This window comes from Ursus arctos, unplaced genomic scaffold, assembly GCF_023065955.2.
Source record: "Ursus arctos isolate Adak ecotype North America unplaced genomic scaffold, UrsArc2.0 scaffold_2, whole genome shotgun sequence".
NCBI classification, from domain to species: domain Eukaryota; kingdom Metazoa; phylum Chordata; class Mammalia; order Carnivora; family Ursidae; genus Ursus; species Ursus arctos.
The window spans coordinates 19,007,424-19,028,216 of NW_026622874.1; the positions used below are offsets into that span (position 1 = coordinate 19,007,424).

At 36.8% G+C, this 20,793-nt stretch overlaps 1 protein-coding gene across 3 annotated transcripts in view; it reads left to right on the plus strand.

The window, feature by feature from the left end:
- The window catches only part of RALGPS2 (Ral GEF with PH domain and SH3 binding motif 2), a 165,445-nt gene that overhangs the window by 53,587 nt on the left and 91,065 nt on the right, over positions 1-20,793 (plus strand). For all 3 annotated transcript variants that reach the window (XM_026509278.4, XM_057314892.1, XM_026509279.4), the window contains exons 5-6: positions 14,805-14,888; positions 19,687-19,776. In XM_026509278.4, coding sequence (XP_026365063.1) covers positions 14,805-14,888; positions 19,687-19,776 — 174 coding nt within the window. The remainder of the gene's footprint in view (positions 1-14,804; positions 14,889-19,686; positions 19,777-20,793) is intronic.

A 20,793-nucleotide genomic window follows, 5' to 3' on the forward strand; every position in this document is an offset into this window, starting at 1 on the left:
CCCAAATCAAGAACTTTTAGAAATGTCAGGTTCATATTAATGTATAAATGTTTAAAGCTTCTGATGTGACTGTCCATATAATATTCAGGCCTCACAAACTCACGTAGCAGTCGTAGATAAACATCACTGAGTCATAGGTAGGCTTGTTTGAATCATTTTGGTTGATTAGGCTTCAGCACTCTTCTGAGGGGTGAACAGGCTAAGGCTGAATGATTTACCCAAGGCTTGGAAGCTTTTTCGTAGCACAGTGGGAATAAGAAACTGGGTTTCGCAACTCACTCCAGCAGTTTTTCCCCTTACATCTTTATTTATGACTTTATAATATGACAGTTAACATTTTGGAGAGAAGAGGGAAGATACGGAAGGCATGTTTTACTTATTACGCCTCTACCTACCGGAAGCCATTTATTACACTGTGTGTGTGTGTGTGTGTGTGTGTGTGTGTGAACCTGAGTGTGGTAGTGTCTATTTTACTGATGAGAAAACAGAATGACAGTTGTCTTTGTTGCACAGCTAAGTGTGGGAATTGGTTTCAGACTAAAAACTGATGCTTTTCCCACTCTTACCAAGTAAGAATATAAGTATGATTTTGTACCCCAAAACTAAGTAAGTGGTGGGGCACCTGGATGGTTTAGTTGGTTAAGCATCCGGCTCTTGGTTTCAGCTCAGGTCATGATCTCAGGGTCATGAGATCGAGCCCTGCCTTGGGCTCCGCGCTCAGCGTAGAGTGTGCTTGAGATTCTCTCTCTCCCTCCCGCCACCTCCTCCGCCCCTCTGCCCACTCGCACACACAAAGCAGACATACTCTCTCTCTATAATAAAATTTTTAAAGAAATATATTGGTATCGATAATACCAATATTCAGTACCATAAGGTATTTTTTTTAGTTCTTTTAACAAAATATAGTATATTTGTTGTATATACAAGTATGCAGTGGCCCTGAACACTGTAATTATTATAAGGAGTCTTAGCTGGTATAGACAGTATTAGTCTTGTGACTTTCAAGTAAGTTACTTAATGTCTTAGTATCTCAAGTTTGTCACTTAAAAAATGAAGGGGTGGGCCCAAATGATCTCTGAGTCCCTTCATTTCCACAGTTCTGTCTTAACATTCACTCCATACCATGATGATTCTCTCAGTAGAACTATTAGACTAGTGATAGAAACAATGTATTCTACACATGAAGCAGAAAAAGAAAATGGCTTTTGTTTGTAAATGACAAAAACTGGGCTCCTGGGTGGCTCAGGTTGTTAAGGGTGGGCCTTCAGCTCAGGTCATGATCCCAGGGTCCTTGAATGGAGCCCCACATCGGGCTGCCTGCTCCGTGGGGGAGTCTGAGGCTTCCTCTCCCTCTGCCCCTCCCCTGTGTGTGTGCGCGTGCGCGAATGCTTGCACATGCTCAAGCGTGCGCATTCACGCTCTCTCAAAATCTTAAAAAAAATAAATGACAAAAACTGAAATATTAATTTCTTCACATCCCTGGACAAAACAAACTAAATTCTTCACAAAAATTATATTTTCTTTACCCTGAAATTCAGTCACCTTATCCTTTGATATATTTTTTCCTTTTGAATAAATGGCAATGGCCGTATTGCTATTTCCTATGAGATTAGTGCTATCCAAGGGAAATACAGTGTAAGCCTCTTATGTAACTTTACATTTCCTAGTAGCCACATTATGAAGTAAAATGAAACATGAAATTAATTGTAATAATTTTAGTTTGAAATGAATTTTAATAATTTTAGTTAACCTACAACATCTAAAATATTACTTCAGCTTTTAATCAGTATAAAATTATTGAGGTAGTCCAAATTATTTTCTTCTCTACTAAGACTTCAAAATGCAGTGTGTATTATACAGTTACGACACATCTTTATTTAGAGTAGCCACATTTTAGGTGCTCAATAGCCATTTGTGACTAGGAGCTCTGGACATTGAAGTTCTAGATCATGATTATTGAAGACATAGAATTCAAGTCAGTATGGAAATTTTTATCTTCCTGGGACATCTAACACTACTTTGTGAAATTTGGAAGTAAACCTTAAAATTCCTTTGGCCCCACTCCCTTATCTAACTTAATACCAATCGCATTGATTTTTTTTTTTAACATCCTAATTATCTTATCTATCCCATCTCTCTCTATCCCAACACCCCAATTCAGGATACCGTTTTATCTCAACTGTGTACCCTCTCACTGATCTACCTGCATCCGCTGGCCCTTCTAAACTCCTCTCTAGCACCCATGGTAATGTTTTCAAACATCTAAATCTGCTCATATGATCCCTCTTCTTAAAACACTTCAGTGGCTTTCTGTTGCTCAGAGGATAAAGACAAGCTATCCTAATGTGGTCTACAAATCTCCTCTTAGTTTCTGGTCTAGCTACACTGGCCTTTTAGTCCCTGTCACCACCAAGCCTGTGTACATCCTAATTAACTCCTACTCATCCTCCAATTCTCAGATCAAGTTTGACTTTCTCCGGTCAGCTTTTCTTACCTTCCTGCAGGTTCTGCTAGCACTCTCTGCTTCTTCACTGGGCTTGTCAGTTGCAAGTTTACATTGATGTTTTGTGATTGAGCAAGTATTTGCCGAGTGTCTGTTACATGCCAGGCACCATGTAGTAGCTGGAGTACAGCAGCGAACAGACTAACATTCCTGCCCTGGTGGATCCTACCTTTGAGTAAGGTGAGCTAGACAGTGTGTCATGAAAACCATAAAGCAGCCAGAAGAGAGCAGACTGTGAGGGCGGTGGGAGTTTCGATTGCAGCTGGGGTGGGTTCAGGAAGCCATCCCTGGGAAAGGGCCATCTGAGCGAAGACCTGAAGGAAGTGAGAGAGCAAATCATGGGTGTTTGGGGGAAGAATGTTCCAGGCAGAGGATAGCCAGGGCGAAGGCCAGTGAGCTATAGTGAGGGAGGGAGGTAGAGTGAGGGCTAGATGTCATCCAGGGCCTTGTAGATCATTACTCTGAAAAAGATGGGAAGCTCTTGGTGGATTTCAAGGAGAGGAGTGGCAGTTTCTGACTGAGATTTTAAGTAGCTCTTAAGTCACTTCTGACTGCAGACTTGGGGGTGGGGGCTGGTACCAGGGACTGAATCAGGTGTGAGAGACAGTGTGGCTCGGTCAGGATGGGCGTGGAAGAGGTGGTTAGAAGTTGTCAGACACTGTACAGGAGGAGTCAAGGATGATGCCAGGGTTTTTGGTTTGACACCAGAAGGATGTAGTTGATACTCTCTTGATGGAAAGTTATTATTATTGTGTTCACAACTCCTGGGGCTGCCATTTGTATAGAATATTATGTGCAATACTGCCCTGTAGAGAAAGGCCAGAGCAGCAGATGTGGAGGAAAAAACAGGAGTTTGGGTTTGGACATGTTTGGGTTTTCATGTTTGCTAGAATGCTGAGTTAGGTAATATGTAACTATAGTATTTGTCCAGGTTTCAAATGTATTTTGAGAGAGGTCACTGGGGAGATATTTCAGGTGTGGGTGAAGTTACCAAGAAAGTGAATACAGATGGGGAGAAGGTGCTAGTTAGTGTGTAGGTGGAACTAGCAAAAGAGATGGAAAAGCAACAACAAAAGGAGGAAAGTCAGGTTATTAGCTCAGAATTCAATGAGCCACTTGAAGGAAGTATTTTTAAGAAGGAAGGAGTGATGAGGTGTAAAGTGTTACTAATCATGTACTTATTTGATTAATTGCTTGCTGCTTCCACTAGGTTTTAAGCTACATGAGGGCGGAGACTGATAATTTTGCTTCTTTTATTTTATCTGTCTGGCATGTAGTGGGGTTCAGTAGTTAGAATGAGAAAATGAATGTAGTGTTGAGTAAATATTTGTTCAGTGAGAGAATGTTTTCAAAAATTGAAGGAGTATCGCTATTAGAAGATGTGATGTAGCACAAAAATATTCTTGTTACGTGTTAGTCTCGTATAATCATCAAGATTACTTGAAATCTGGCAGTATAAACAGAATTTTGTCATCTGGCAGAAAAATGTTTTCTAATTTATTATGAATTGAGATATTCAAGACCTACCATAAGGCATAAAGGCTAATAAGATGAACCCCTGTGGACCCACCTAACCAGTACTGTTGAAGCCACCATGCATTTTCCCATGTTCGCCCTCTGCCCTCATCCCACCAAGGTGGCCACTATCCAGTATTGATCTGTATCATTCCTGTGCATTGAGCTATATTTCTTTAAGTGTTGGTATCTCTTAGCAATATATATATGCTATTGCAAGTTTAGATTTTTTATGTAAATAGCATCCTGTTGTTTAGTCGTCTTTAGCTTGCTTTTTATGTTGGGCATTGCTGAGCAGCACTGATGGTAATCTGGGCACTCCAGTGCTTTAATTACTGAGCTGTGGAGCATGACTGTCTTTGAGTTTATTAAAGACCGCCAGTTTTCTGAAATGTTTGTACAGATGTTGTTTATCATGTCAAAACTCTTCCTGTTGACATATTAAAAGATTAAGCCATGATGTCAGTCAGTCTAATGTGTTAGTCTTACTAGCATAAATGGTGTTTACCTCGTTATGTAGTTATTAGCTTCACTAAAGAATGAATTCTTTTGTTAAATCAAAATTTAACCTCACATATGATGAAAAGCGAGTGATTATCCCTGAATCTAATAAATTTATCTTGATGTTTTTGCCCCTCATATCAATGTTCACGTCTCTCTCTATAACTTTATGTAAAACTTCTTAAAAAATGTATATGTACTTCATAAGATTTTAAAAGCTCTTTAGTTATTCACTAAAACTATTACTCAAAACTCACTATTAACGTGTATATATCCATATGTAACTTTATTTCAGGTGGTAATTCAAGTTTTCTAAAATAAAATCTGTACGAAATTTGAACTTGGAAGAATATGGATTCTGAATCCAGCCATATGGTTTGGTGATTCAGTGCAGGTTGATGATCACCCCAGTCTCTCGATTTTCTATAATAGAGGCAATTTTTAAGTCACGTGGAACTTACAAAAATACACATCTCTCATTAATTCAGTTCCCTAAGTAGACCCTGTAATTCCTACCAGTTTGTGGAATTCTGTGTTCCCAAGTCTTTGTGTTAAGTAGAATTTAGCCAAACTGGTTCTGCCTAAACTTGTTCTTAACTTGTAGGAAGAAAGGGGAACCGTGTGAAGTGCAGCGTTTTCTCAGGGTCAGGCCGCTTACCTACAACGTCACAAGGCGCTCAGAGTGGCTGGGGGTGGGGGAATTCCAAGCCTTTTATTTCACCGCAGAAACCATCTCCCTTATCTTGGAAGTGGCACAAACATTTTTTATGGTGTAGGGACTGTCCTTAGTCATCAGTAGAATACTGGCTAAATAAAGTCACATCTTTAAGAGCAGATCTGAATCAAACAAATGCCAAGTCTGGTTTTTCTCCAGCCCCGTCTCACACTTGACGTTACCTCAGATTGAAAGAAGAAAAAAGCAGATTTTGGTACTTTGTTTCTTAGTTTTTTTGTTTTGTGGTCAGAAGAATGGAAAACATGCTTACCAATGAAAAGAATTTAATGTTACAGGAAAGTTCATCAGTGATATAAAAAACTATTTAGTAGGAATATAACTATATAGAAAAAAGGTTTGCTGCAGTCTCATTTTTAAAGGTTCCCTGTCTGCGTGATGTGCACCATCTGTCCGTTATTACCATTCAGAACCCTAGGAGCCATACTTCTCTCATCTCTCTCCATCCTATTTCCCCGTCTCCTAATGGTTTTACTTCCTCAGTAACTTTTCTCTCCTTCCCGTCTCTGTCAACTCTGAACGATATTTATTAAAAGAGTACCGTGTTTTTATAAGGCTGCAGCTCACTGGCTCTAGAAGTGTGAGCAAATCCTTAGTGTCTGTGCACGATTATTGGGCCTGAGACAGATCTCAGCGTAGCTGCTCATCTCTGTAGCGACGGATCCCTCTCCATCTGAACACTTTGCTCTCATGTTCCCATGGCTGGTGCTACCGAAATCCTAAGACTCTTCACTTCCCCACTGGTCCAAGCAGCATGGCCAAATTGGAAGCTGCTGCGGATGGTGATCCCTCTCACACAAAAGCCGGCTTTTCACTCTTCTGTCCCTCTCAGTAAGCAGCCAACTCGTAGTGGTGGGGAGAGCGCACAATGAAACGGTTGCCGAAGCGGCCGGTATAGTGATCACAAAGAAGGAAAACGGTAGCAGTTTTATCATTCATATTCAACCACTGTTAATGTGTCCTTACAGCTCTTACTTCCCTGGGGCTGCTTACCTCTCCCTCCCCCCCCCCTTTTGTTTAAACCAGTTTGGGGCACAAATTGCCATGGATTTTGCTGCCTCTTACTTTTTTCTTTTTTAATCAGTGTCTAAAATTCACAGCTCTGAATGGGTGCTCAAAAATTTTTAATTACTGGGGCGCCTGGGTGGCTCGGTCGTTAAGTGTCTGCCTTCGGCTCAGGGCGTGATCCTAGCGTTATGGGATCGAGCCCCGCATTGGGCTCCCTGCTCCACTGGGACCCTGCTTCTTCCTCTCCCACTCCCCCTGCTTGTGTTCCCTCTCTCGCTGGCTGTCTCTCTCTCTCTCAAATAAATAAATAAAATCTTTAAAAAAAATGTTTTTAATTACTTAATTTCACTTATTTTAAAATTTATTTTAAAGCCCTTTGAATCCAAAAAGAGAATTTTTAGTGGCAAAACATAAAAGCAGGGAGCCAGAAGACTTGTAGTTCTTTTCAGCTTTGCCATTTATAGATTGTGCCATTAATAGAATCTGTTTCATATCTTTGGCCTTTTTAAAAAATTACCGAATCTATGAAGTAAAGGATTTTGGACTATTGGGTCTTTAAAATACCTTCTAGGTCTTCAGAAATTCCTGGAAGTAGGATTATTTTTATTGGTGACTTCAGAGTAGGAGTAGTAGTTAAGGGTAGTTCTCAGTCAGTAATAAATATAATTTTGATCAAAACTGCAGCAGTCTTAAGGAGGTGATAAGGGTTGAGTGGTGGTCATGAGTCATGCTCTTATAGATTGGGGGGTGTTACCCTCTCACTAGAACATAAATTCCACAAGGGCAGAAAGTTTTGTCTGAAAGCACATGTGTCACTGATGTGTCTCTAGTGCCTAGAATAATACCTGCTCAGTATTTGAGTTTGGTAAGTGACCGTTCCAAAGCTTGATGCTGTATGGCCTACAGGCACTTCATCTCCCATTGTTTATCATGTTTGGGATCATTTCCGCAGAAGTCTGTTACTAGTCCAAGAATGTGACTCTTATAGCGTTCTTTCTATGGAAACAGGAGTTTTGGGTTTTTTCCCCACCCACAAGTAAGAACATTTTCAGGTTTTTTCCCTAGTATGAATTATTTAATACTTAGTATTAAATAGTATTAAATAGTACTTAGTAAGGGCAGATTAAGGATTCTGTACATTCACTAATTTCTAGTGTGAATTTTCTGGTACTTAGTTGAATCTCAGCTCTTGTTAAGGTGTTTCCATATTTCTTATACATACGGATTTTCTTGGTGTGATTTCTCTTTTCATCTTGAAGGTTTGTTTTCTTTTAGAATGCTCTTGGCATATTTATAGGGCTTCCCTCTGGTGTGAGTTCTTTCATGTTGAGGAAGCAATGACGGTTCTGAAGGTGTATTACATTCATGGGTTTTTGGGTTTTGTCTATTATGAATTCTCTCATGTTCTATAAAGCTTATATTTCTTCTGATGACATTGCCATGTTTATTACATCAGTGGGGTTTCTCTTCAGAATGAGTATTATATTACTCAACACAGGATGTGTTACGACAAAGTTTACTTGCAGTCAGATTTTCTTTCTAATCGCAATTCTCTGGTGCTTTTGATAATTCTTAAAGGGTGAACTGTGCTTGAAATCTGTACTGTAGTCATTACACTGGATAATGTTTGCCTCTCTTGGGAGGTTCTCAAGTGTTCATAAAGTATCTGACTCTGACTGAAGGTCCCTCTCATGTATGACATTCAAAGAAGAAAGTTTCGCACTTTATTATAAGTTCTAGTAAGTCAGGTCAGTAAGTCATTTAGATTGTATCAATAAACAGACACTATATACAAAGGACAGATAAGGCCCTCGGGTGTAACCGGAATACACTAGAGATTGAGGAAGAATGCTGGTGAAATGAGGAAAAGTTCATAATAGGTAATTCTGACTCTTACTTAAACATTTCTGAAACACTTAAAATTGAGATATTTCTGACAGTATGTCAAAGACCTTACTGTATGCTAACATTTTTGTGTATGCAGAGACTAGAATCTTGGCAATATCCAAAGTTCCAAAATCAGGAATACCATAATTCTGTGTTTGTTTTAATGAAAATTATCATTTGCATTAGAATTAAAATGTAAATAATTCATGAATATGGTGAGAGATTTGAAGAAAACAAAGAAGACATGAAAGTCTTGGAATTTTCTGTTAGAAGCAAGGAGCAAACTGTTTTGTATGTTGTATCATTGCTGCTTATCACATGAATTTCCTTAATATGTAGTAAGGTTAGACTTAGAATAAAACCAGAGAAGTAAAGAGGAACATTGTTGAGTAGGAGAGTAGGAGTATCATGGCGTCAGTGGCAGCAGCAGATAGCTCCTGCCTTCATCTCTGCTCTCTTTCTAGGGGCAGCTTTAATGTGTCGGGAGCAGGGTGGAGGGGGAACAGAGGATGTGAATACATGAGAAAAGAGAAGTGATATTTTTGATTTAAGATACCACAGTTTTATAGTTTCAAAACTTCATTCTATTGATTAAAAATACAGGAATCATAATGAGCACATCATCTGTAGCTGAGACTTCTTTCTAATACATAGGCTGAATGCTAATGGAGATACTATACCCTTTAAAGCTTTGCATTTTTTGAGCGTAAGAGTACCTTGGCAATAATTATCTTCTTCTGTGTGTCAGCTATATTTCAGTTATATATAAAAAAACAAACAAACCTGTCTTCTTCTTGTGAGGATGCCCCCCACCCACAGTCTTTTATAGATTCCATCACTTTTTCTTTTCTTCTCTCAATCTCTGTCTACATGCTGGTCTATATTGGCCTTTTCTCTTCTTCTATCTTTAGGTATCCCTACAACATCACCCTTAGAGCAGTCCTTTTAAGAGTGTTGGAACCTACAAGATGAAATTTAGAGCAAGAATTTGACTTTACAGAACAAACCTACAAGAGACATAAGAGAAGCTGTGGCTCCTGTGAAATTCAGTAAATCTTTCATAGGGTAGGTGGTTATCAGTTGTGGTGTTTGCTCCCCACGTGCTTCCGAAATAAAGTCAGTGGAAAATCGGGCTGCACAGTTTCATGGCTCAGAATGAGCCCATGAATATTCTTTCAGATGTACTTTCAATGACCATTTAAAAATTGCCTTTATATCTGTGAGTTGCTGTTAGATTTCTTTTTATTGCCAGATTTTAGAATTGTAAATTTAATCCATTTGAACAAGTTTTAAGAGGTGTCAAGGCTGTTGTACTTCATTAAGCCTTTGCTAAAATAGAGGCTTACTTACATAGTGTACTTAACTTAAATCAGTCCTATTCTTAAATAAGACTCTTAAAAGACATCTTTTGAGTCACTAAGCTTACTTTTTGGTGTTCATGGGAGATGTTTTAGTGTAGAATAACCTTTGACGAGGCTGATACGCTGTCAAATGCAAGATATCACTGGTGGGAGAATTTATTTCTCAGATTGTTTATAGTGTTTCTTGGAGGAAGATCCTGGAGTCTGAGACAAAAAGAGACAGAGACAAAGGGAAAAGCAATTTTTTTTTTTTCTCATGGAGAAGGTCAGTGGCTGTTGAGAGGTAGAGGTGGGGCAGGGTAAAATTCCTTTAAGGCTAGCTAATATAAATGCTTGTCAGGGTTTAAGAAGAAAGTAGTGAATTGAGTTCCTGGAGTCCCAGTGCATTTCAGCTCCATAAGTCATTAAATGGATTTTTATTATTGTTGTTTAACTTTTTATTTTGAGGTAATTACAGATTCACTGGAACTTGCAAAAAATAGTACAGATTATAGATTTTGATTATATATATGAATCTATATATACTATAGATTCATAGGAAGTTGAAAAAATACTGCAGAGAGGTCCCACTTACCCTTCACCCAGTTTCCCCTAGAAGCTACATCTTATATAAGTATGGTACAGTAGCAAAACCAGGGAATGGACATTTGTATAACACGTGCCTGTATAGTTCTGAAACATTTTTTTCTGTGTGTAGTTTTGCTAACTATCACCTCAGTCAAGATACAGAATTATTGCAGTACCACAGAGATCTCTCTCCCTTGTGTTAGTTAGCCCTCTGTAGTGAACCACTCCCCACCATCCTTAACTCCTAGAACCACGAATCTGTTGTCCATCATTATAGTTTCTTGTTGTATTAGATGTGCGAATAATGTAGCATCGTCTGAAAGGGGAAATGTTCTGTGAAGCAGAAGCTACTGTCTTAAGAGGTTTTAAAAAAAAAAACCTGCTTGTGTCTTCACATTTTCTAATTACACATTTCTTTAAAATGGAGGGCTCCAGTGGAATTTTCATCCATTTGCTTCCAACTAACGTGACCGTAAGATTCATTCATCCCCACCTCCTTTCTGTCAGCTTCCAAGAGACTTTTGTTAAAGGGACAAACCATTTTTCCATTAAGTTAATGACGTTGAAATGTTCTAAGAATTAGATGAATTTTTTATCCAAATTTTTATCAATTTTTATCATTTTTTATTTGAGGAGTCAGAAAAGCATTTGGAAGTTTTTAGTGTAAAAAAAAAAGCCATAATTCACTGGTAATTTTATCTGGGTTCCTTGTTTATCATAATTTATAATAATGATGAAGATAGGTTCAAAGGAGTTGATATATATAAAGCACTTAGACTAGTGCCTGGCCCACAGTAATCTTTGTTAGTGTTAACTCTTACAGCTACTGTTAAAACACCTGTTCTCAGGCTGAGAAGGCCTTTTAAAGCATAAAACCAGAAGATTAAATCACACAAAAGAGGACAGTGGAAGTATCTGCTCCTTTAAACAAAGAAAAACCAGCCCCCAATGCAGATAAAGAAGATTGGGAAGGGGTTTTCATAGAGTTTCTCTCCGTGGTGGGTTTATAGTTGATTCATGGCCCCACCCTCCCTTTTCTCCCCTTTTAACAAACATAATTATTCTTACAGTTGGGGAAATTAAAGCACTGATAATGTGGAAAGAGGATAAATACACCCATATTCAGTAAGACTTTGAGGAGAGTGGCACTTGGTAGTAGTAGTATAAATGACTCAGTATTTCAGGAGGGCAGTTTGACGGGTATCAAAGCCTTGAAAAGGTTCATCCTCTTTGACCTAGTGATTTTGCTTCTAGAACTGTATGTTTAGGAAATGTTCAGAAATGTCAGAAAAGGTGCAAGAATATTCATTAGTTAGAGCGTAGGCTTCTAATAGGAAGTGATTCACTTTATATGTAAAGCTTCATTATTAAGTTTGAACCCCATCAAATGGCTACATTGAGTAGTTTGATAAGTATAACATCAATTTGACACAGACACTTTGATCATGGCATTAATATAAATTTGGAAATGAAATTAATTGGTTAAAGACAATTTCAGTATTTATTGATTTAATTCTAGAAATTTGTCCTGAAATATGCCATCTTTATGTAGTTACGAATATATATTAATACAGTTATATTTATATTTTTAGAACAAAAATATTTTCTAGAAGTTGGATGTTTTTAATATAGTTATCATGTCATTTTTACATTCATGTAATGTTTGTCACTATTTTCTGTCTGTACAGGGAGGTAATGTGAAATGAATATGTAAGCTCAGTAACAGTTATTATTATTTTTTTACTGTGGCATTGCCTCTGTTGTTTTATAAATTTTCCTTCAGTAATTTCAGATCTGAAGGTTGTAATCTAGCTTTAGGTTTTAAAAGAGTTAGTAATTGATATCTTCAGAGCATTTACTGCTCGTCCACCGTGTTGAAGCAGTAGTTGCTGTTTTCTTCCCTCAGTAGTCTCCATTCAATTACTCAAGCCAGTAAAAGGAATATGAGTACCTCTGGATACCTCATTCTTAGCTTGCACCGTGTGGATCCAGGTTTTGACCAAGTCCTGCCTGCCTCTAAAATATCTTGAATCTACCACTTTTTTCAAATACTCACTGACAGCACCCCAGTCAAGGGAACAGTACCTGTGTTTTTGGAGTATTTTATCATCATAATAACCATTCCCTTTGTCTTCTACATAGTCCTTTTCTTTTTGTTTCTATTTTTAAATTTTATGGAAGATAGGCATACATCACATTTAAGAAGTCACATATTTCCACCAACCCCACCCTTGGGTCGCACAACCATCCAGTGTCTTAGCTATTCCTCTTTGGAGGAATTTATGTCCGGTTTTCAAATAATGTATCTAAATGCCTATCGTTTATAATTTTTTAAAATTTTAGATATGGTTTATTGATTCTCTATACTGTAGAAGATGATTTCATGCTCTTATATTTTTTCTTCCCCTGACATTTACACAATTCACTTCCTCCTTTCTCGTATGTAGTTATGTCATAATTTTGACATGAATAAGTAGTCGTGGCTCAACTATTCTTTATAGTCAAGCCATGATTACTTAAATTTTTTTTGTTTTCCTTGAGCTACGGGTCATTAATTTTTCTGCCAGTGGTGAATATAGTGAATGCCTTCTCAGTGTGTTCAAACTCTTAGATATTGCTTCATCTTTGAGAGGCACCCCTCTTGGAATTTCTGTCCTCTTGCTAGTTAATATCTGAGCTGTTGTTCTTAAGCCGTGCTCACAGTTGTGTCCCAGGATGTCCCTTTACTGTTAATCTGGGTATTCATAGTATTTTCATTCTGTGTTGGTTACTCAGTTTCCTGGATCTCGTGTCTTCCTTTTTCTTAACCTGCTGGTTTGTTTGGAGGAACCACATGCTCTGCTGGCTGTCTGAGAACAGGTGCCTAGAAGACAAATTCTCTGAGGCTTTCATGTCTGAAAATCTCTGCAGTATATTTTCATACTTAATTCATATTTTTGTTGGACCCAGAATTCTAGGATTTTGAAGACATTGTTTCAGTTGTCTGACTTTCGGTGTTACTTTTGAGGTATCGATGCCTTTGATCTCTTTTTTCTGCCTGTGATCTATTTTTATTTTGTTTTGTTTTTGAATCTTACAGGTTTATAATCTGTCAGTCTCTGTGCTCTACACTTTTTGATACTAGGCCTTGATTTTGAGGGATTTTTAAATTTACTCCATTATAAAGGGCACGAGACGGGTCCTTCCTTGTCCTTGAAGTTCTTAGGGGCGTTAAAAAAATTTTTTTTGCTAAGTTGTTTTTCTCTGTTCTCCCTTAAAATTTATGTTTTTATGCAGAAATGGACTCTTATGGACTCTAATTAATATAATATTTGACTCCTATTTTGAGTTTATTTTTTAAAAGATTTTATCACCTTTATCTCACAACTCCTAAGTTGGTTTTTAAAATCTCCCTTACTATGTTTTTCGTTTCCAAAAGCTCTGTTTTGTTCTCTAAATACATCCTCCTGTTTTTGCCTAATGGGAGCAATATCCTCATCTATCTGAGAGTAATAATTGTATGATTTTTTTTTTCTTTTCTCAGTGCTTTTGGTTTTGTTTGTTTCCTGCCCTAACTCAATTTCCTCAGATTAGATAGATTTCCTCAGATAGATTGTCTCTTTCTGGTGGTGGTGATTGCATTATAGCAGGGTTCTTAACCTGTTTTGAACCTTGGGTCCCTGTGGCACCTAAACAAAGCCTGCGGAGCTGAACCCCTCTTTAAAATCAAAGGAAATGAATTCTATTAAAATACACTTACCAACGTATTTTTGTAACTGTCACTTAGCAATATATATGTGCTTCTTTATTAACACATTAAGATCCAGAGATGATGAGCTCGTAATTTCAAACTAGTGATGACTATAAATGATATTTTTGGTCTATCTACCAACTGTAATGTGATATGAAAATATTTCATCAGTGACAAAGTCACATGTATTGCTAACTCTTCTGAAATCTGTACACTACATTTATAATTAAAAGGAATGTCCTACCAGAGGTTGGTATAAAATAAATATTTAATTTTTGACGTCCAAGTTTATTAAGCCCTGTGAATTCTTTTTTTTTTTTTAAAAAGATTTTATTTATTTATTCGACAGAGATAGAGACAGCCAGCGAGAGAGGGAACACAAGCAGGGGGAGTAGGAGAGGAAGAAGCAGGCTCATAGTAGAAGAGCCTGATGTGGGGCTCGATCCCAGATCGCTGGGATCACGCCCTGAGCCGAAGGCAGACGCTTAACCACTGTGCCACCCAGGCGCCCCAAGCCCTGTGAATTCTGTTGACATACCCTGCGGGGTTATCAAGAACTCTTATTAGAGATTTCGTCACATATCGGGTGGTTGGCTGTCAGCTCAAACAGTGAGGTACTGGGAAGCTAATTGGAAGCTCTGAGTAACCGAATGGGGCTTGACAACTACTAGGCTTCTCTATACATTGTAGGAAGCTCAACTTGCATTATCTGTAGGTCCTTCGTCTGGGGATTTAAATCTCTTCAGAGAAGAATCCGCCAATCTCCCTGTAGAGTGTAAGTCTAGTTATCTATATTCTCACAGACAAGTAATTTTCCCTCTTATATTCTACTAGTAGAAATTGTTTTTGTGATTTAACTGAACGGTTATAGTATTAGATATGTTCCTGTTAAATAAAATGGCTCTAGGAAAGGACACAACTGTCTTTTATGTTTTGAAACCCTTAATATAACAAGAAAACTGGGCTGTTTCATGAATTTATTTTTACTCATTTTTTCAGGAGCTTTCAAGTTGTGGATGGAATAAAAAAGAAAAATATAGTTCTGCACCAAATGCCGTTGCCTTCACAAGAAGATTTAATCATGTGAGTTGCTTATAAAGTTTTGATAATTTAGTTTCTGAAATCTGGCGTTCCTCCATATATTTTCATTAAGAAGTAGTTCAACTTTTCACATCAATGCTGGAATATTTTCAGCTACAATCTCTTCGAACATTGTCTCTCTGTATGATCTCTATTTTTTTCCTTCTGTAATTTCTCTTGGAAATTTAATGGGGCTTGATATTCTTTTGTACCTGTATCCTAACCTTTCATGTTTTATATCTGTTTCTTTATACTCCATTTGGCATGGTTTCTTCAGATCTATATTTTAACTCACTAATTCTCTTATAGATGGGTCCTATCTGTTTCAAATCTGTGTGCTTTTACACTAGTGTCATTTTTAATATTTCTTAAATCATTTTCAGCATTTTATTTTATAATTTCTGTGTTTTTATCCAAAGACCTTGGAGTACTAATTCTCTGTTATTTCTGCTGATCTTACACAAAATGGTTTGTTTTCTTATGCATTTTGTAATTTTTGATTGAGAGCTCATGTTCATTTCAGCTTTATCTGTGCCTTATCTGTGGGAATTCTGCTGCTGCCTAGATCGAGGGTATATCTCTTCTGAAATGCTTTTGTTTGCTTTTGCTGGTACGAAGAACTATAATGGCTTAGTTTAGTTTTTCATAAGTTTTGGTTGGGAACATCCAGACTTTCTTTGCTATAGTGAAAATTCAAACTCGAAATCCACTTAAGGGCTGGTTAAAAATTCTTAATGAAAAACTTTTCTCCATCTCCTGTATTTGTCTTCCCCTGCCAGTAAGTGAATTGTTCTAGCCTACATTTTCACCAAGATTATAGCGCTTTGCAGATCCCTTAGATAGACATAGTGGTGGTAGAATAGAGATGGGTAACTTAATGTATTTTGTCTTGGGAGGATTATTAAATCCTGAGCCCCTATATCACTGAGAAGAAACCCTACCCTCTCTGGGCAGGTACAGTGCCCTTTGTTTTAACCACTGCTTTGCCTTTGTTTCCTCCTTTTTTTTTTTTTTTTGCCTCTAGGGGAAATCCTTTCATTCAAATTAGCCACACTATTTTTTAAGAAAAGAGTTTGTTGTCTTTAACCCAGCATTTCTAGGAGTTTGTAGCAAACAGTTTCTCGGGTTATTTGGTTCACTGTATTCCCAAAAATGAAGTGGATCAAAGTTTTTATTTTTATTTATTTATTTATTTATTTTTAAAGATTTTATTTATTTATTTGACACAGAGAGACAGCCAGGGAGAGAGGGAGCACAAGCAGGGGGAGTGAGAAAGGAAGAAGCAGGCTTTCAGCAGAGGAGCCTGATGTGGGGCTCGATCCCAGAACGCTGGGATTACACCCTGAGCCGAAGGCAGACGCTTAATGACTGCACCAGCCAGGTGCCCCGGATCAAAGTTTTTAAAAATTAGATTAAACCATTAAAATAGGGATATAGGGCAAGCATGTCTTTAACTGAATTTTATATTCAAGGTATATACAGTTGTATACTCAAAATTTTTCTGAGTTGGTCAGAATTTTTCATCACAGTAATATTTTTGCTATACAAACACATTGTCATAATATTCACAAATTTGACTTTAGATTTTAACCATATTATTCTTAAATAAACCAAAAAGTTGTCAGAGTCAAGAATGTCACATTTATCCTTATTCCAAATTACAATTGATCCTATAATCTTACTTAGTTTCTCCATTACTCTATTAATTTCTCCTAGTAGGGACATAGGAGAAAATAGCAAAAAAAAAAAAAAAAAAAAAAAAGCAAATTATGAAAGAAGTTAGAGTCTTTTAGAAGGAATCTATGTGCACCATTATTTTTTTTTAAAGCGTTTATTTATTTGAGAAAGAGCAAGCACGAGTGGGGAGGGAAGAGGGGCAGAGGAAGAGGGAGAAGCAGACCCCTCGCTGATCAGGGAGCCCGATGCAGGCTTGATGCAGGGCTTGATCCTAGGACCCCAGGACCATGACCCGAGCCGAAGGCAGATAATTAACCAACTGAGCCACCCAGGCACCCCTTGAAATGCTTTTATAAAGAGACTTTTTCCCTCTTCTGGTATTTGCTTGCCCAGAGGTTCATTTCCTATAAGCAAGGAAGGATACATGTTTGATTCTTTCCCTTTATTTAATAATTTTGAAGATAATGAATTGGTGGTCTGTCTTCCTCTAATAGTGACCAAGTAGTTTTTTAATACCATTATGAACTCATAAATGTAAATGCATACGATGTGTTTCGACCTGTTGCAGTTATTATCTTTATTGAAACTAATATTGTTCAATCTTTGGCCAGTGGAAGTCTTTTCAAGTTGGCATTTACATCCTTTGTCATAACCCTAGTAGTCTTGAATAGTTTCCTTGCCATCTGCTATACAAAGATGTTTCAGGTTCATTTTGTCCATTACCTATCCCTCACCTGGAATCGACATTTTTTTAATAAGTCCTGGTTTCTTACCGGGGGAAGTGGATGTGGATGCTAGAAATGCTCATTGCTATCGGAATGACAATTTCTGTGCCTTTTTCAGCAGAGATAGCTAGGATATCTGTGTATCATACACATGCAACTATTTAAAGATAAAGCGTCTCATAAGTTCATATTGATACTTCTAATTCAGATTCAGGACCAGAGTTTTACTTCCAGCTTTTCTGTATTACATCCACACGTTCTTTCTTCCACACCCAGAATTCTGGTTTTCAAGGAACACAGGACATGATACAATACCCTATCATATACTCATTTTCTTTATCCTACATAACAAAATAACAGACTCAGAATAATAATACTAATACCAATAATGTTGTTATTGCTATGGATGTTTTGCAGATGTTCTGTTTTTTATAATTGTACTATATATTGTCTGAGCACATAGGCATTATATAATGTACTCTCTTTTAACTCTCCTTTAGTCTTAGTTCTATGAAAAGGTACCATCCTTACATTTGTGTTTCTCTAGGCATTTTGGTTGCCTGAAGTTTGTTCTCTGTTACAGTACTCAGGAAGGGCTCATTAGAACAGTAGTGCCTGCATTCTTCCATGCTGACAAATTTTCCTATCCTCTGTATAAAATTTTCTTTCCTTGATATTACATTACTCCATGTTTTTTTCCTGACAGTGTTGCTGTTGAAAAGTCTGATGATAATTACATTTTCTTTTCCTTAAAAATTACTTTATCTATTTGTCTCAATGGCCAACATATTTTTTCCCAGTAATTTCATTGAACTGTATCTTAGTTTTGGTCGTTCTGGATCAGTATTCTCAGGTGTGATTGGCTTTAGCTGGGACTGTCATCTGGGGAGCACCTACACTTAGCCTTTCCAGCATGATGGCCTCAGGTAGTTGTTGGACTTCTTATGTGGTAGTTCAGGAATCTCAGACAGAATGTTCCAGCAATAGAGGCAGGGGCTGTGTGTTCTTTTATGACCTTGTCCTGAAAGTGCATCAGTTTTGTTAATCTTCTGTTCATCAAAGCAGTCACAAGCCTGTCCAGGTAATATGACAGATGACATACACCCCAACTTTCAGTGAAAAGAATGACAAACTTTTTGGCCATGTTTTAAAATCTTGATTGTATTTAAGACAAAATCTTGTCTTAAAATTTGTCTCAAATTTAATAAAGTCAGTGATCATGCAGTTTAGATTGAGTTCACAGGTGATATTTGCTATGGTTGTTGATCAACAAGTATCATCAAGTATAGCTTTTGATATATTTTAGAAATAAACTTTATCAGAATCAGGGATAATTATTGCCATTAGTAGCCCAAATATAGTAACAAATAATGAGGATGGTTTTGTAAAATATATACATTTTATATTTACATATGTACATTTGTAAAATATATACAAAATATGCATATTTTGGCAGTTTATTGATGAAAGTTGTAAGTAAAATCTGAAATGTTTCTCACTAAAACAGGGAATGAAATGTGAGGCAGTGGCACTCTCTTTTGCACTGTCATTTCTTACTAATATACCCTGTTTTTAGATTTATAGAAGTTTGAGCCAACTGATAGTGCTTTGACTTTCTTTTCATAGTAAATGAATTAAAAAGTATGTTACATTATATCATATGGTAAGCAAACGACTTTCATCAGAGTAGATCATTTTAGTAGTGTTATAGATAGATCTGCCTTCTGATGAATGATTTTTTAATGTTTTTTTAAAAGAAATCGTGAATAACGGTTTATTGAATTAGAGAAAGCATTACATGATTTTTAAAATACAATCTTAGTTTAATTTTAGAATGACTTATATTTCTCTTTAAGACATTTTATTTCATTTTATTCATACCAAGAAACACTTGGAATTCTTTACACTTATGATTATGCTTAATGTAAATAAATGGCAATGTGGGATTACACAGCCACAGGAAAACTGTGCTGTAAGTAGCATATTTTATAATGTCTGCTCTTAAATCTTACCTAATTTTGCCACAGTGTTTCAGAATACAGCAAAATCATATGTATTGGTGTAGTGTTCTTGTTGTATCACACTGGTTTTATTGCATTCTTCTGTTAGCTCTTTTCCTTCAAAATTTGTTTGCTTTTACAAATCAAAAATCATAGTTTTTATGTGTGTGTGTAAGCACAGATACACATTATCTGTATCTGTGTCTCTGCACATACATATCATATATATATATGTATGAAGTGTTTGCAACATCTGAAGATCAGGTATGTATCCAGTTGGAAAGAGAAAGTACGGTTTTTAACCAGCTGTAGGTAGTTCATCAAGTAGCTCCTGTCATGAGTTGGATCCTAGGGAGTAAAGAATCTTGCATTTCAACTGTTTTTCATTTTCATTTGCAGGTAAGCTTTTGGGTTGTTAGAGAAATTCTTCATGCTCAGACATTAAAAATTAGAGCAGAAGTTTTGAGCCACTATATTAAAACTGCTAAGGTAAGAAATTACGACTTTTGTTTTTATTTTTTGAGTCCAGCCATTCAGCAGTGTTTATGAGTGAATGTTTGCCTGTGACACCTTATTTACTATTAACCCTGGAAAATAAGGCCTATTGATTAGTATGTCAGTTTTTTCAGTTGGGTTCCTGTTTTCTTTGCCTTTGCTTTATTCCTCCTATCTTCCTCCCTTTTATATCTTTCCTCCCTCTCTCAGAGTAGCTGGATTATATTATTTATTTGAGTGGATAAGTAGGCAGAGATCAGATTATGGTGAAGTATGATAGTTACAAAATACTGGACTCTTGTGCAGGTAATTGGGAAAGCCTTACAGGATTAAGTAGGAAAATACATACCAATTTTTTGCTTTTTGAAATATATCACTGCCAACCATGTGGAGAATGGTAAGACTTTGTTTTTTAGAAAAGAATAATGTAAAGCGAATATTAACCAAATATGTTAATTGGGTAGTTGTTGTAGGGCATGGATAATAAATGCAGCAAGAGAAAAGGAACACGGATTTTTCAAGGATGGTCAGAATTTATAGAGAGGAGGGTGAACAGGGCATTTCACAAGAGGATACTAATATTTTATTAAAACTCAAAACAACTCCAAATTTATGTTAAGTTCACTAAAAGGTGGTATAAATTGTAGCCACATTCTTCATTATTCTTGTAATAAATACATAACTTACCTCACGTCCGGATGAAAGTGGACTAAAATGAGGATACCATTTTTACAGTTTTAAATTATTGTAATTATTGTAAAATTGTAATTGCTGTGAGTTGTTAACACTTCACATATTTTCCTTGAGCACCTGGGAACAATTGTATTCTAACGTTCTGTGGCACTAGGTGGCAGAGCTAGCTTTCTAAATACGGTATTTTGTGGCAGTGTCATAAATTTTTTAAAAATATTCTCTGTGATATGTTCGATAAATAGTGGGTTTTAGCTAACAGAAATTCATGTCTTTTCTCCATAGAGTCTGAATTTGTTTTATTGTTTTCTGGTATTTTTG